General features: G+C 39.2%; 2 protein-coding genes and 1 long non-coding RNA gene across 3 annotated transcripts; 1 reads left to right on the top strand and 2 right to left on the bottom strand.

The window, feature by feature from the left end:
* Positions 1-18: 18 nt before the first annotated feature.
* On the bottom strand, positions 19-3,393 carry Idh3a (isocitrate dehydrogenase [NAD] subunit alpha, mitochondrial). The gene is made up of 3 exons (XM_022794685.2): positions 3,077-3,393; positions 1,922-2,293; positions 19-1,288 (listed from the first exon to the last, which is right to left on the bottom strand). The coding sequence occupies exons 1-3, from the start codon at positions 3,257-3,259 to the stop codon at positions 779-781; spliced, it is 1,065 nt and encodes a 354-aa protein (XP_022650420.1). The 5' UTR covers positions 3,260-3,393; the 3' UTR covers positions 19-778.
* A 61-nt stretch (positions 3,394-3,454) lies between these two features.
* On the top strand, positions 3,455-16,648 carry LOC111245826 (tonsoku-like protein). The gene is made up of 11 exons (XM_022794673.2): positions 3,455-4,161; positions 4,885-5,051; positions 5,271-5,473; positions 5,843-6,126; positions 6,658-6,843; positions 7,521-7,804; positions 12,887-13,207; positions 13,364-13,502; positions 13,788-13,942; positions 14,597-14,909; positions 15,128-16,648. The coding sequence occupies exons 1-11, from the start codon at positions 3,953-3,955 to the stop codon at positions 16,503-16,505; spliced, it is 3,639 nt and encodes a 1,212-aa protein (XP_022650408.1). The 5' UTR covers positions 3,455-3,952; the 3' UTR covers positions 16,506-16,648.
* Positions 9,053-11,868, bottom strand: LOC147757352 (uncharacterized). Its single transcript, XR_015320170.1, has 2 exons — positions 11,725-11,868; positions 9,053-9,559 (listed from the first exon to the last, which is right to left on the bottom strand). It is a non-coding gene; the product is annotated as an uncharacterized LOC147757352 (long non-coding RNA).
* Positions 16,649-16,665: the final 17 nt, after the last annotated feature.

Genomic DNA, 16,665 nt, shown 5'->3' with positions numbered 1-16,665 from the left:
AATACAAAACACTTCCAGTTTTTTTTGTGGACCGACTTTTATTTTACAGCCAACCGACGGCAGTTCTTCTTTCACTTGACAAGCTTTCTTTACCTGTATTTTTCAAATAACTTAAAACATCTCTACACCGAGGCGCAGCAGGAGTCCCGCCTTTCGTACATAGTATCGCGCTCCCACGCACTCCAACTGCCTCACATTATAATCCTAGGTCACTTGTTTCCATTATTCATCTGCTATTATTTTTTATTATATACTAGTAGTTAATTGATATACTATTCTCATTTATTATCCATTCTGCATCTTCAAATTCGTAATAACTTAAAAGCTAGCTTTGAAAAACGATGGCAGTCACCGCGCCGAAGCGGTCCTAAGGAGACAAACGTTTGTTAATTTACTACCTAGTTCTTTTTTTGCAGTTCCAACTCGGTGCCACATTCTTTTTTGGCTCCACTAACTTCAGCTTTTTCGACAGTTAGTTCTGACTTAGACAAAGTAAATCACTCTTCTGATACAACGGTACATAACCATATCAGACACATGCACCACAGCCATACACACTATTAATTGACTATTCTGAAAACTTCGCTGTTTTTTTTCGTCTAATCCCCTTCGACAGTCTTACCAAAATATGTTGTCTTTGCTTCAATAGGTCTTTTGTGGTCATTGAGAAGCCAGCGTGAGTCTACTACAAATGAGTGATGGCGGTTTTAACGTTTAAAAAGTGTGAAACTTAGCACTAATCTGCGTTGCGCGCTACGGCCAAAAATAGAAAAAAGACTTAATTCGTGACCTTCGAACAGATCTCATTTGTGTAGTCGGAGCAGCTCCCCTTGCCACCAAGGTCAGCAGTGAGATGTTTGCCTTCCTTGATCGTGCTAAAGGTGGCTCCCTCAATGCGGTCAGCAAACTCGTTCAGATTCATGTAACGGAGCATCATAATTGCCGACAGAAGCAGAGCAGTGGGGTTCGCCTTGTTCTGGCCGGCAATGTCGGGCGCGGTTCCATGCACTGACTCGAAAATCGCACCGTCCGTGCCGATGTTACCCGAAGGCGTCACCCCGAGACCGCCGATGAGACCAGCGCAAAGGTCGGACAGAATGTCTCCGTACAAATTTGGCATTACTAGCACATCAAATTTGGATGGGTCCTGAACCATGTTAAGACACAACGTGTCGAGGTACATTTCGTTGTACTTGATGTCAGGATTGGCTTCGGCAGCGTCGCGGCAACACTGTAGAAATAGGCCGTCCGACATTCGCATGATATTTGCCTTGTGCACGGCTGTCACCTGTGTGTAACCGGAAATAATTGTTAAATTAGTTCAATCTTGAATTGGGATTTTTTGAACGAGTTATATGCCATTTATCTTACAATTTATTCATGTGGGCGTATTATTGCCGATACAAATGGGAAAATATAATACTAAGTTGACTTAACAGATCCATTTTTATCTAGCCTCAACGAACTTGAATTTGGAAAAACATTAGATACCTATCATTTCGTACCACTTTGTTTCTAACGAACCTCAGCTGAATATATTAAGGCATGGTCATGGTATCTCGTAGTATAGAACATGAATGCATTTGCAAGGTGTTCTACATGAACAATGTTTAACTTTTACGGTGTTGTTTTGCCTGGGGCGTTTGAGTCTCGATCGCACAAATGTTTCGCTGACAATCCCGATGCAATGAAACTACTGCAGCACAGCATTTGGATAGTGTTGCTTCAATGATAGCTTGAAGATGGAATAAACATGACAATTGGCAGGTTATTAACCGGCGATATTTTTTGATGGCTTGACCAAATAGCTTACTAAATCGCTCTCGCACGTTCTTGCGCTGTCGCTTTAACCAAATGCAAAGATGGCATTGCTAACGCACAGTTCAAGAAAATCAAACATTTTACATTAGGCAAAAATTACCTGGCCGCGACCGTTGGCTTTGGCATACTCGAAGGCGTAGCGAGCAATATTGTTTGAAGCTGGCTCAGTTATAAGCTTAATAGACTGGACGACACCGGGTACAATTTCGTGTTCGATGCCAGAATACTCGCCCTCCGTGTTCTCACGAATCGTAACAACATCGACATCTTTGTAAGGCGTCTCGTAACCCTCGATCGAGCGGCAAGGCCGGACGTTGGCGTACAGGTTGAACTCTTGTCGGAGGGCAAGATTGAGGGAACGATGTCCTTTGCCGATCGGAGTGGCCAGGGGACCTTTTAAGCCAATCTTGTTCTTGTTCACAGAGTCAATTGCTCGCTGTGGAATACCGAACCGCCCATCAGGACCCCGAACCTGTAACATAACGCATGAGAAGCATAAAAACGTAGCACTACTTAGAAGCTTGTACTAGATAAGTTGGCTGAACAAGGTTATTTATGACCACCTTTCAATGTAAAATCACTTTCTAATGTTTCCGGTAACAACTGCGGTTTCCATCCTGCTGTACTGTCTAAAAATCCCAAAAACATTTAGCTGCTCTTTGTAAAGACCTTCGAAAGGGCAATTACGCAGGCAGGGCGTGCGTTCATGCCAGATGAGGGTTCAAAGGCCGCTGTAACAATGACATTAGTCGTATCAATCTTACAAGTTATATTAGACTTCAATAACCTCGATTGTATGGCCTCACATCGTTAGTCATTTTACATCGTCATAACCCACAAACATCACTAGAAATGACTGAAAATCAATAGCACGGCAAACATCCGTTTAGGTTGGCATATTACGGTCAAGCTGTTGACTTGTACCTAGCGTACATAGTAATAGTAATGGCATTCTCACGATAATGCTTTCTTTCGGAGCTTTTAAAGACAACTAAACTCCCATGTGAATCACTCCGTTCGATAAAGATTACCTGGATATCTGGAGCATCTCAAGGCGACCTTACAAACACGTTTTGCTAGCGCTGACTATGATGGTTCTAAATGGAACATGCCGCTATTCTATCAGAGAACGATGTCAGGCTTTTTTTTTTAACTCATCCAGGCAAATAACGGACATGACTACAACCAAAAAAACACCTAAGGCAAAGATACAGCAATACAAAACAGAAACGATTTTGAGGCATTGTCCACTCACAGGAGTTACGTCCTCGATCTCCCACTGGATAGGAACACCGGCCACTTCAAAGATTTTTTGTACTGATGCCGAAATCTCTGGGCCGATACCGTCGCCTGGGATGAGAGTAACGGTTCGCATCTGCGACATGTGGCGCGCAAAACCCGTCCGCAGAGGGATTGCGATGCGGGTAAACTTATTCATCTTAATTGACTCAGAAAATCTTCTGCGCGGCTCTCTGTTTGCAGATATTAGCGAGACTCGAGTGGCCGATATTTGGTTTATTGCACCGCTGGTTCGGTCAACTGAGCGACCTTCACTGCTTCTGCAGTATTGGTGACTGGCGGTCAGACACAGATCCTGGCTTCGAGCACTTATGGTAACTTTACAGAGAGTAACGTTTCGCAGGACCTAATGAACAATGTATGTGCCCTGTAGTTTTACCTTCAAGAACAGTAGGATAAGCTCGATTAGCCAATAGGTGTACTTGCAATTGAATGACAGTATTTATAGGGTCAATTAAGAGTCGCGTCTGAACATGGGGCCCAACCACGCAGTGGCGCGAAAGTTATGATATTGAAGCCCATCCGAATTCACGGGTGCGTAATGTTCGATTTGTCGGAAGTGCATCTTGTATAAAAATATGATAAGCAACAATAGATGCGGCACTGAGACGTGAAAGAAGAAGAGCTTAGATGTCGCCATTGATGTGGGTTTTAACTGGAACATTGTCATTACCAACGACGGCTTAGCCAGAGCAGCTGCGTGGTTTAACTGTTAAAGACGTCAGAATTTCTAACAATTTTCCCTACGTATGAGCGGAGCATACATTGAGACTACTGTGTTCAGCAGAAGTGACAGCATATACATTGTCCAAAAGTGTTGTTGATCTTGGCGATGAGTTCGGTTATCCGGAAATTAGAGAAAGCCTGTCAGAATGCCCGCGAGCGCAGAAATCGTCGCGAGCTTGCCAACGTTTTGGAAGAGTTGGCGTGCGAACTTGCCGAGGACCGTCAATGGCAGCGGGTTGTTGAAGTCCGATCGGAGCTCCTTGAAATCTTACGTAGCTCTGCTGGACAGAAACTCGAGTTAGCACGATGTCACCGGTAGGACACCATAAGTTTCTTCGTGCGCAGTAATATTTATTCGCTTTTGTATGCATAACCCTTTCCATTGGTTGTATTTTTTTAGGTTATTAGTATAGTAGGTAATTAATTTAAAAAAAAAATCGTATCTTGTTTGCGATATGTTTACCAGTGATTATTTAGATCTTAACTGCAAAACTTCACTAAACGCTAGTGCAATATAGTTATGTCGTTCTGTTTTTTGTGTGATCCGTTATAAATGCTATCTTAGAGCAGATCTTTACAGTGTTTTTATCTCTGTGCGTGTTACAATGGCTCTATGTCAAGTGAAATTTAACCTGAACGAATAGAACTCCAATAAATAAAATAATAATCAGAAACTTTTAGAGGTTCTTGTATATTTGTTACTGTTCAATTATCAGTCGGTGTTTTACTTGCTTATACATGCTGAATATGTGAACATGTAAATACCGTCTCTATATACATTCACATACCTAAAATAGTGAGGCCCATTTTCTTTCAAAAATATTTTACCAAGCTTTTCGCTTTGTCTTAACTTAGCTATATAAATAAGGATTGCTTGGCGTTTGAACATTTTTTGCTCACTTCTATCGCACGAGGCAGCTTCCTACGCAATTGTGTTATTTGAATATTGATGAAGGTGCTATGTGAGACCCTTCCTTAGATATTTTTTTCATAGCTACTAAAACAATTCATTCTAATGTGTTGTTCTTACTATTACAGGTTTATTGGTGAAGCATATCTTGAGTTACGTGATATAGATACTTCGCTGCGAAATGTTCGATCATACCTCAAACTCGTGCAAGAAACCAGTGATTTAGAGAAACAACGGGCCTACACAACTCTCGGTAGAGTTTACGCCGCCAAATATGACATCGAGGGAACACCAGGTACGCCCAATCTAATCAAAAATGGCTTTACTGTATGACCTTATATATTGTTTGTATCATGTGCCAGATGCAAAATGCTTTTGGAATCAATGACTTGTTGATTTACCAACTAACGGCTCGTTGATCAGATGCAAAATTAGGTAATATTCAGTGGCGCATGGTGGTTGTAATATATACTATAATCTACTTTCGTTTCTATTTTTCTAAATGTATGACCAGATTCCCTTCACAAGGCGATCCAGTTCTACAATTCGGCCCTTTTGCTGGCCTTACAGTTTGAAAAGGATAAGCTGCTTGATGTAGAGGAAGCCCGCCTAATGCGTGGCAGATTGCTTTATAATCTTGCTCTGACGTCACAGAGAACACGTAATGATAAAGGTTCAATCAAGTATCTTGAGCGTGCCATCTACACGTTGCGACAGGTAGGTCACTGCTTGCACATCCAGGATGGTTTTTCGGAAAATTTGAAAAACCTTTTTTCAGTTAAGCCATTCGTCAGGTGCGACAAAGGAGCTGAATTATATATAAACTTAAATGCAGTCCCAAGAAGCCCAAACCAAAATCCTTAGTTGTATGCTATTCTCCCAGCAGGAAATTTAAATGGACGTTTAGTGCCCTGCGAGGCCGTGAATGCCTGTAAAATCTTCTGACCATCGTTTGCTGTATGTTAAACATCCGTACTATTCATGCCACTAAGATCTTGTAGGCACCGAATTGGAGCTATTAGAATAAACATGACGCTGTATAATTAGACGGCACGGTCCACCGTAACTACTTATCTCTTTTTTCAGTTGTCTGGGACAAAGTTGGACAAAGAATCAAAGTCAGATTTGTATAATACGCTTTGTGAGTTGTCGGAAGCACGAGGGCATATACAGGATTTCACAGGGGCGGCCGAGGCAGCGAAAGCGGCTTTGGCTATTGGTCGAGAAACAAAGAATTCGGCTAGGCGCGGTGAGGCGTATATGTTGCTAGGGGTAGCCTTTATGGTGGGGTCTCAATGGAAGGATGCCCGTCAGGCCCTGAACCATGCTCGAGTTTATGCAAAAAATATGGATGAACCTAAAAGAAACAGGTAGGAATTGTGGAACCCTTTGGATATTCTTACCACCGAAGTATTATTGGCAACCCATCCACTATTCTGGCTACTTCGCTCGTGATAAACAATAATATCTCATGTGTCTACATCTACTATAGAACATTTTAAACGGGGGCTAAACTGAGCTAAAACGTTGTGGTCTTTGTTGAGTAATCAAAACACTTTGATTGTAGTTGTATTGATTACTTGTCTATTAGTCGACCTCAATAAACTGGTACTGAGTATTCGTAAACTCAGTAATCTGCTAGAGACTTTTCGTAAAGTCTCCAGCAGATTGAACTAACAGTTCTCCAGTTTAGGCTGTGAATCGCCGTGAATTACTGGAAAGTTGTTTGAACAACATTTTTGAGTGAGTCATAATACTTGGATAAGCTGCCGTCATGGCTAGTCCGTTGTTAAACCATTCAGGCCTGAAACTTGCTGAAAATATATATTTTATCTAGACGGATCACAACTAGTTCAATATGAATAGCGTAATATTTGCACTTTTCTAAATGTTTGTTTCAGCTTAATAAAATATCTGAAATGTGCTATTCGTTTGGAGCGGTGGCATGAATTGTTACGCTCAGGAGAAAGTGGGCAAAATGAATTATTTGAAAAAATAGGGGACACACTAATTCAAGTCGGAATCCATTTGGGAGCTATAGAAGCTTATAAGGCTATTGACGAACCCTTCGCGCAAAAATGTAAACGGTAAGATATTCTTGTCAAAAGCCGTATTGGTAAAATTGATTGCTGTTTTGTGTGTTTCTTAAGCATGTGTATTTATTATTGAAACAACATAGGTAAAGTAATCTGGATGTGTAATTATACATAATGAGAAAAATGGTGCATTGCTGCAATATTTATTTGGATTATAAACGTCCTTAAACACATCCTATTATAGACAAGTGATAGCGGGTCATAGTTGACACAGAGCAAGAAGACCCACGATACAGTACCTTACAGTTTCTAATGTATAAACCTTGATAGACACATACAATTTAACGCCTAAGGCTCCGTTTCGTTACATATATTTTTAATGCGTGATTGTCACAACAGTGTTCTGATTTTTCGAAAACTACAAATCCTTTCTGTAAACAATATAAGCCTTCATCCCTGTTGTTGATTCTGCGATTGCGCTGACAATAGGCCACCTAGATTATTAACTTACCATGATATTTAATTTGTAAAAACATGACATTTCGTGTGCAAAAAATGATAAGGTTCTCTGCAAGATGTAACAAAACAGCGCTCAAGGCTAATAATTTAGTTTACTCCATTTATTTATTAAGCATGGCACTAGCGCAGAAACTTATACCAGAGATTTTCGGGTTCCTAAGCCTACGTAGATCAAATAGCCTTCCGTACGTTTTATTCGACTCTTACAGATACGCCGCTGTGTGCGGCTCAATTGCAGAAACGTATGCTGATCTAGCAGAATACGTAGAGGCAGAAATCTGGTATCTGAAAGAAGTTACTTATAGAAACGAAGATGATTACGAGGAATTATGCAGTGTCTACCTGTCACTGGTCAACTGTGCGCTGAAGCAAAAAGATCAGGAAAAGCTTCTCAACTTTGGCCGAAAAGCAACGGAAAATGCAACGAAATGCCGCCAGGGCTCCATCAGAAAGAACGTGTACGACAAATTGGCTAAAGCGTACTGTGAAATCGGTGGGTGGCATTGGAATTGATTTCTGCTATGTTTAAGGTGGTTTTTTTAACCCTCGGTGGTGAGATGAGCAGCTCAAGTTGTTACATTTAACGACAAACACAGTTTCGTCTGTTTTACTTCTTCTGTTGCGGTGGCAGCGTTTCAACAAACACTGCTACATGGACTTGAACTTATTGTGTGAACTTTATCAAAAGTAGACTGGCATATTTCTGAATATTTCGGTGATTATGTAACAATATGAATCAATTCTTCTAGAAAACAAAGCTCCTTAATTGTGCTACGTACTAAAAAGCTTGTTTTATATAGATTAAATTGCATCAGTCCTTCTTAAAAGGTTAAATTGTATTCATCAGTAGAAGACTCCTTGACAAAAGATCCATATTGCTAAGAACTATTCCTCCTATCACTTGAACCGCCCAGATCAAACTTATAGCTGGTATTAAACGCTATTTGTGAATTTCAGTTGTACGTAATTCAATCTATAAGTCAGATGCATACGATAGCCGACTATGATAACCGTTGTGACAATTAGCTTAATGACCTTAGTTTGGTATCTGCATTGAATAATGCGTAAGAGAAAGTTTACATTAAACGATAGGAGCTTCACTATGATCAGTGAATTACTTTTGTTAGTTCTTTTCATGATGTAGAGATAGATTGCCGGACCACTTTGTTATCGCAAAAATATTTCAAAGTTGTTGGCTGATTTGTTGGTGCAAACAGTCAAACACGTTTTCTTCTAGCACGGCCGATAAGTTCCAAGAGAAGAACATTACCAATCACCTCCAATTTAGTGCATATACACTAGTGTAATTGTAAAATCAGGCAAAAAATTTTAGACGAGTAATCTTTGACAACCGATTATTTGGCAAGTATTACAATAATTAGTGTTAGAAACGATTTGTGCATCAGCCATAAGCGTAATATTTTGAATGAAGTTTGGGTAGCTTCGCATAATTGTCACATTTAAATGCACACATATTGGAATTGACTTTACAGAAGTCACTGCTTGTTTAAACTTTATATTTTTGATATTTTATTTTCATTTTAACTTGCATTTTATCTGCGGGCAAAATCTACCTTTCGCAAAAAGCAAGACATCAAAAGAATACTGCATGTCGATGATAATTAAAAGATTTAGCTAATTAAAAGGAGACAATCTGAAAGTTTTATCTGATTATTACTGTTTGTATAACGCAGTTTGTTATTTGTACTCTAGTTTCTAAATGAATTAACGAATCTCTGTATTGAAAACATTTTGTTTTTACGTATTACCTTTATTTTCACTATGCATGAAATTATGCTATAAAGCGGTTACAATTACCTGATTATAATACAACAGACGGAATACTGAATGGCTACAGGGTAAGGCTACCTTTTGGTAAGATAACTAAGAAGATATGCAAAAAGACATTGAAGAAGAATTATAGACATTCGTAGCATGGCGTATTCCCCGTACCGATTTCGCCAAGATAGTAAAGATTTGTACCAAAGGGGCATTTATCTTTTGCTGTACGACAGCACTGCTGCATAATACGGCAGTGGCCTCCACTAAGTACCGGTCCTTTCGAGTAGCTGCTTTTACAGTAAGAGGAAAGTTGAGTAGTGCATGTCGGTGTAGCCGAAGACGGTGGCAAAGGTTGGGCTGCTTGACACAGTTGTATAACAGATGTTGCCAGCAACAGTATTACTAACAGTAGATTTTTTTGATTGGACGGAACGATCCAGCTGTACATAGTTTGCATTCTAAAAACCTGAAAAATTAAGAAATCAATGTAAGCCATTTTGCTAGCACATTTTCTCATGCTTGGCGTACTTTCAACGGAGACAACTCGATCGTTTTTAAAAAATAATTTAACATTATATGAGACTTACTCATATGACCGAGATCTAATGCCAATTTGGCTATATTGTAGGTGGTTCTTTGGCTTTTAAATTGACGTATTAGGTATGTCCGTACTACAGAAACTGGGAAGTGTTGGTTGTATCCTAGATTTAAGGCTGAGGTTATATATTATATATAATATTGGGTGTCAAAAAAGTATTGACTGCCTTCAGACCAAAATTAAAACAAATTTTGCTTATATTTTAAAATAATAGTGCTGAACTTATTGTGCTTCATTTTATCCATGATTTTACGATTTTTTCTGGTAGTCCTCACTATGGAACTTTTTTGATTTTTGCATCTTTCCATTGAAAGTAAACTGACATCATTAAAGGAGTTCTGCGGAGACCAGGATAGAAGGTAATCTGATGGTGCAATATCCTGGTTATACGGTGAATACACTAAAACTTCTTTTTCAAATGTTAGCCCGGTAGCTAAAGATGTATCTCGTGCGGCTTTGTCACTTTTGGCGTCGCTTTTGTTTACTAGCTTCAGTCGATTTTTCTCAATACATTGTGGTAATCTCGTTAGTTGTTGAGTAAAGATCCGAATTAACTGTTTTGTGAAGCGGTAGCAACTCATAGTGCACGATTTCTTTCCAATCCCACCAAACATACAGCTACAAATCGCGGAGCTTTTCCTCGTTTTGGCCAGGGTGTTTTGAGCTCAGTCATATGTAATCTACCTTCCACCACCCATGATCAACCGCTTTAGAAATGGTGCGAATTAGTCGCGTCTTTGTGAAGTTTCGCAGATGGAAATTCGATCGAATAACTTCTTTTGCGGTAATTTGCGTGACATCAAACATGGGCTTCTGTATCCAGGTTTTTCAAAAAGATTAAGACTCTTCGGTAGTGTATGTGTCTTTCCTTGACGATGTCATGGCTACTTACTTGTCGGTTTTGCTCAACATCGCAATAATTTGATCGTCATAATTGGTCGAACACTACAAGGAGCATCACGGCGAAATTTGCAAAAAACGAAGACAGGATCATCTTTGACCCATTTCTTGGAATAACACTTCTCAACCATAAATTGCACAAACTTTATAGGCTAGAGCAACTTTTTGTGGCTTCATAGGCATATTATAAAATAGAGCGAATAGAAATTTCAGAAAAAAATAGGCATCCTCTCGGTTTATATATATATATATATATAGACGTCTTTCTTTTTGTTTATTAAGTACATAAGCACCAATGCATACATGTTTTAAGCAAGCTACTGTTTAGTCAGATATCATCCAACTGACTTACAATATACAGCATTGCTTTTTGAAGCTAGAGCATCAGATTATGCTCTTTCTGCAGATAAATTTGAAAAGAGGATTTCGGTGTTGACGATACCAAAATAATTAGTTATGTGAAAAGCTACGCTTTATATTATATTAGTTGGTTATAGGCGTAGATTTATCACAAAAAAATGTACACACTGTTTGTGATTATATTTAGTTCTGTTATTGTTTACATACGAGGTAATGGAATTAATGTACATTGCTACTAACGGTAGGCTATTGATTCAATTACGGCTTTGGAATCGTTCAGTATCGTCAGTTTTTGTGGCATAGGCTTACCCACAAGAAAAATCTATTGGTGTCACATCTAGAAAACACGCAACCTGTTCTGTAAAACCTCTTCGTCCAACTGATCCATTTGGAAGATTCATGTAATGATATGCTCTCACATATTTACAATGGTCCTGCACAAGTGCACAAGGGGAAGTAAAGTTAGCTGTTATTACCAAGGTTCACCCTAGTATGTAACAAAATAGCTTCTGGCAACAAATAATCGGCCCTGGTTAGTAAACTGTCAAAAAAACAGTAACTAAAGTACAGGTTGACCTTTTTTTTGTTCAATATAAAATACGTAAATATTTTACAAATGTGCATTTGCAAGGAAGATGTGCTTCTACGCTCTTGCGCATAGGTTACAATAGATAACCTTTTATGTAATTTAAGTCTTTTTGCTTTCATTTTGGTCTGAAGGCACACAGGTGAAAAATATCAACACTTAATGAAGAAGGCAGTACGATACTTACTCTTTTTGGTCTTATATGATTCATCAAAGCCAATCCGTTACAGCTTTTTAAATATGCAGCTATTACATCAGAGCAAACAAAAATATTGTAATATCACAAACAAGAATTTTCGTCTGAGGCGTCTGCTTTGCATCAGTGGACTTTTCTTACATGTTGCTGGTAACAGGATGTCACTAGGCGCCTATTGTGATGTTGACAGCAAAACCGTTTCTCTTACAGACGTTGCATCCTTTCTCACTAACGCGAACAATTGGGACTATCTAACAATGATCATATTAGCACCTCTAAGAGAATCGTTCGCCTTACTGTTCAATCCACCATATTGTGTTTATGAATAAGAATAAGATCATTTCAGACGAATGTACGCAAATGGTAAACGAGATAATTTGCCAGTAATATGTCTTGGATTCAGTAACATTTTTGATCATCAAGTTTTTACGTAAGCGCCGTGTATAGTGACGCTTACCCGAAAAGTATGTTCTTGTTCCATCAGTTATTTTGTCTCTGTCATTCGGGCGAATGTACATAATATAGTAGCTAATAGAGCGTTACTGGAAGTCTCTGTATGTACTGTCATTGGCCTCTTTCTGTTGAATTACTTGAAATTTCAAAAAACATCGGCAAAGGGGACGTAGAAGGCTCAATACTGTGGTTTAAACTTCTTTCACATTTAATTATTTCCACTTGACGCAGAGTTCAATGCGCAACTAACAAAGGCGTAGACTTAACGTAAACACCTGCTAGAAGAGGCCTTGCTAGATATACTCGCAGTATATTTGAGATATTAAGACGGTCTGTATAGCAATAGAACTCTATAGCCAATGCGGTAGTTCCATTTAATGGATGACATTACGGGTATATGGCTAGCATCTTACTGCAGAATGTTTCAAAGCAACCAAGGGTAGTTTTTCTTTAATATAAATGTAATTACTTGTGTTGGGAAATACTTTCAATAGGAAATTTACAAAGCCATTTAAAAATATACCAAGGCTCATTCAAGTATCATTCAAGCCCTGTAAAGATTAACGTATATGCTATTTTGATTATTCATCAATAATCGTGAATGCCGTAAACCTGTTCTATGTATTCTGTCATGTTACCTACGTATTGCCCAATTCTATACATAAGATTCCAAATAGTTGATTTTAATAAAAAATCTTAGGGCTGAACTCCGATGCGGAATCGCTGTCGAGTGCACTGTCCCTCCAACTTGGCGAGAGTTCAGAAGATGACGACAATGCTGAAGGTTCGACGCCAGATTCGGGTTCAGAGTCATCTGTGAACCTTTCCGACCTGTCACTCGAGGCTCCGTCGGATGAACTGGAGGGAAGCGGAGGTTCACTTAGTACAAACGATGCCAGAGGAACTCGTACGATAACGCGTAGGCTGGCCTTTGAGAAAAGAAATGGTCTAGGAGAGACACTGCTTCAACAGGAATGCATCAAAGGAAACCTGAGCATGGTCAACAAGCTGATCGCGCAAGGTAAATAAGGCTGGTCGAAACGAGGCAGAAAATAATCTAAATAAAACTTGTACACCGTGATAGAAAAAGAAAACGTCCACACTGGACACTTTTGGAAGATACAGTTGATATTTTCGAGTATTTCGGGTTACGTGAGAATTTGGTTTGTTTTCGTAGGATCTGATGTGAACTCGACGGATAATGGAGGATTATCATCGCTTCACGATGCAGCGAATCACGGGTTCCTGGAGATTGCCAAGGCATTAGTGGAAGCCGGCGCGCAGGTCAATAGAGAAGGAAAAGATAATTCGCACAGGTACACTAAACGACCTTTATTCTTCCACTGCATACTTCTATTCGGAAATATGTCCAGTGATCGAACGATATGGGATACACCATTTGTCTTTGAAGAAAGTTTCGTTGGATAATCTATCTCTCATATATGTAAAAAAGTCAACTCATCTTTTCTTATGTGCACTACCATTTCCGGCTAACCTTTATGGTAAATTAAATTTTCAAGGGAAAATATTTCAAACATGTTGCAGGTGGCATGGTTTATCGATAGTACACTAGTTCTAGTTGAAGTCAACTGCATTTTCAGAATAACGCCTCTTCATTCAGCTGCGGCAGGAGGAAACTACCTGATTGTGTCATATCTCCTTGACAAAGGAGCCAACGCTAAAGCCTTGACTATCCGTGGACAGACTCCATTTGACGTACTTGAGGCTTGCGAAACCCAAGATGAAGTGTATATGTGTAAGTTTATAACTGTGATATTTAATTAACAGCTGAAATAAAGTCAAAACCTTTGTCTCCTTTGAAAAAATAGGAGCCATTCCAAAAATACAAATCTAATATATAACAGAAGTTAAATCAATGGCAATGGCTGCTTTACGTATTAGTATGTTTTCGTACCAAAGACAATTGTAAGACTTTTTTTAGAAGGTTACCGAATTTTGCAAATAAAAGAAATAGCAATAGAGACGTTTTTTCTCCTTTTTAAAGACTCATTTTACAGCGATACATTCCAACTACCTACAATCACAAAATACGTTTCAACAAGAAATTATTAGCCCTAGACGGCACTGAAAGCAAACCTTTATTATACTTCACGCTCTAAAGTCGTTTTTATTTTTTCCTGAAGATCGCGCTTTACGCAATCCTTGTTAATTGCATTCACAAAGTAATCCATTATTATTATCCATATTAATTTTTATATCATCATCCAGGATTGTGAGTGTTGTCAATTGATTTCAATATTACTGCATTGCAAGAAAGACAGAGAAACTATGTACTTAAAAACTAAGGTTCGAGTCTTATGCTCGGAACAGCATTAGCATTACGTCAGACAGAAAGCATGATCTAAATAAGAGAATCCACCTCTTATTGTATTTAATTTTTTTTATTTAGCTGTGCGTGAAAAACTGCAGGCTGCTGATATTGAAGTGCGTTACCTTAAGACTCTGATTCGGCGACGTTATCAGCATATCACAGCTCCATCTCCTTTCATTCAAAGTTCAGGGGGAGCTTCTGAGCCTGTTATAATTGAGGATGACCTACCTCGACATGCACAAACACGAAGGAAAAAACAAAGACGGCTAGATGACGTTGTCGTACGCTCAAAACGGCCAAGAATTGACGATGCCCAACCTGTCGATACCAGTGAACACGATCTACCCACAATAGCTTCAATTCCTTTTCAAAAACAAACTAAAGGAAACAGGTTAGTAATACCCGAAAAATCGTAAATACCATCGTAAGAAATACATGTGAAAGGATTATTAAATGTCACGACCGCTAATAATCCTTATAGACCCAAAGGGACAAAGTTTAAGTTCCTGTTGAACTTTTATTGCAATCATTGCCTCATAACATAATCACCAAATACAGACAGAACGTGATAGATTTGTTGCCTGCGTTCATATATCTGCCATGTTACAGGCACCAACATACTCCGCCGCCAGCATCAAAAGTAAAAAAGCGATCTATGATGCGAAACATAAGCGATGATTCGAATAGCTCGCAAGAAAACGATGACCATGCAGTTCGGGAGGCTTTTGATCGAACACTAATGTGCAGCACACCTACAAAAAACGGAAGAATTTCCCCTAAAGAAGCAACAGTAGATCTTGATATCCTCAATGCGACATTAACGGATGGGCACACGACGATTGAAAAAAAAAGTTCATCATCGTTAGGTGTTTGCAGTTATACTGAACGACCGACAGTGAACATTGCAAACTTCAATAACACGCCCGTTCACCTGGTGAGAGTTCGCGTAGAAGACCGCCTTCTGTCGATCCCCTTACCAAAAGACTTTTCAACACTAACGATTGCTTATCTGGAACAGCAGGCAGCCGACAGATATCAGACAATCGAGGGAACTAAACCCGTCGTTAATATTGCTTTAGAAGACGGAGCACTACTCTGCTCTTCAGATCCGATTATGTGTATTCAGGGTATACCAGTTCTTAAAGGTATAGTAGTGTCGTGGAATGTACCTCCCTTGGATGAACGTTTTAGGGTTAAAATCGGTGATCAATTAGCGGGCAAAAAAATTCTAGCTCGCTGTCAAGCTGCCACCGCGTTAGGCAAATTGGAACTGGATCATATGAAAATTCCGCAGGAGCTAATGGTTGTGCTCAAACACGAAGTGCATTTACATACATTGCATCTAAGCTTTGTTCATGTGGACCCAAATGCGCTATTGGCACTTATTGAAGTTTTCACCAAGCTTAAAAATTTGAAAGTTCTTCATTTAATTGGGTGTAATTTTCGAGGAAAACAGTTGTGCGATCTGTTGGGAAAATTCGGAAGCTCCGAATTGGAGGAGCTTGACTTGAGTTACAATTTCGTTGATCAATTTTTTGCCAACCTTATAAGCAGCACCTTGCCTAAAATACTTACAGCGTTACGGAAGATTCGACTCGCATCGTGCGGAATTCAAGACACAGCAATAATTGAAGCGCTTAAACATTTTCCTCTAACTACAGTTGATCTTTCCTGCAATCCACTAGGAAAGTTAGGAATCGACTCTGTAGTTTCGTTGATTCAAAATATGCCCTGCCTGAAAGAGCTAGATATCAGCAATTGTTTAGCTGAATGTACAGGCCAATATTTTGCCTCGATATTGCAAAAATGTCTACACCTGAAGGTGCTAAAGGTGAATGGCCTTATTCAGACTTCGCCTATTTTACCACACTTTGACGTAAGTGCGTGCAACCATTTGCTACAGCTTCATTCCAAAGGGAATCCCGCAATGAGTGGGAAGACCCTTACTACTTTTCAAAATGCCCTTGGACAGGTGATCATTTCGTAGGTTGATTTAGTTGAAGCAAATTATTCTACAAATTATATAGATTGTTGTTGTGTTAATACGTCAAATGAATGTATCCTTTTCTGCGTAAAACATTTTTCATTCTTCAGTAGTTAATAAAGTTGTATATCGGAATAGAAATAGAATTCATGCTCTGCTTTGT

This window comes from Varroa destructor, unplaced genomic scaffold (assembly GCF_002443255.2).
Source record: "Varroa destructor unplaced genomic scaffold, Vdes_3.0 BEIS01000002.1, whole genome shotgun sequence".
Classification (NCBI taxonomy): Eukaryota; Metazoa; Arthropoda; class Arachnida; order Mesostigmata; family Varroidae; genus Varroa; species Varroa destructor.
The sequence above is the reverse complement of the archived record's forward strand: the minus strand, read 5'-3'. Positions and strand labels throughout refer to the sequence as shown.

What these genes read in the sequence shown, in the direction of transcription:
- Idh3a (XM_022794685.2), bottom strand. Translation starts at nt 3,259, where the DNA reads ATGAATAAGTTTACCCGCATCGCAATCCCTCTGCGGACGGGTTTTGCG. An exon ending in AGATCGAGGACGTAACTCCT is followed by an intron (nt 2,294 to 3,076) that starts GTGAGTGGACAA and finishes GTTATGTTACAG; the next exon opens with GTTCGGGGTCCTGATGGGCG. An exon ending in AAGCCAACGGTCGCGGCCAG is followed by an intron (nt 1,289 to 1,921) that starts GTAATTTTTGCC and finishes GGTTACACACAG; the next exon opens with GTGACAGCCGTGCACAAGGC.
- LOC111245826 (XM_022794673.2), top strand. Translation starts at nt 3,953, where the DNA reads ATGAGTTCGGTTATCCGGAAATTAGAGAAAGCCTGTCAGAATGCCCGC. An exon ending in CAACAAGCTGATCGCGCAAG is followed by an intron (nt 13,208 to 13,363) that starts GTAAATAAGGCT and finishes TTGTTTTCGTAG; the next exon opens with GATCTGATGTGAACTCGACG. An exon ending in AAACAAACTAAAGGAAACAG is followed by an intron (nt 14,910 to 15,127) that starts GTTAGTAATACC and finishes GCCATGTTACAG; the next exon opens with GCACCAACATACTCCGCCGC.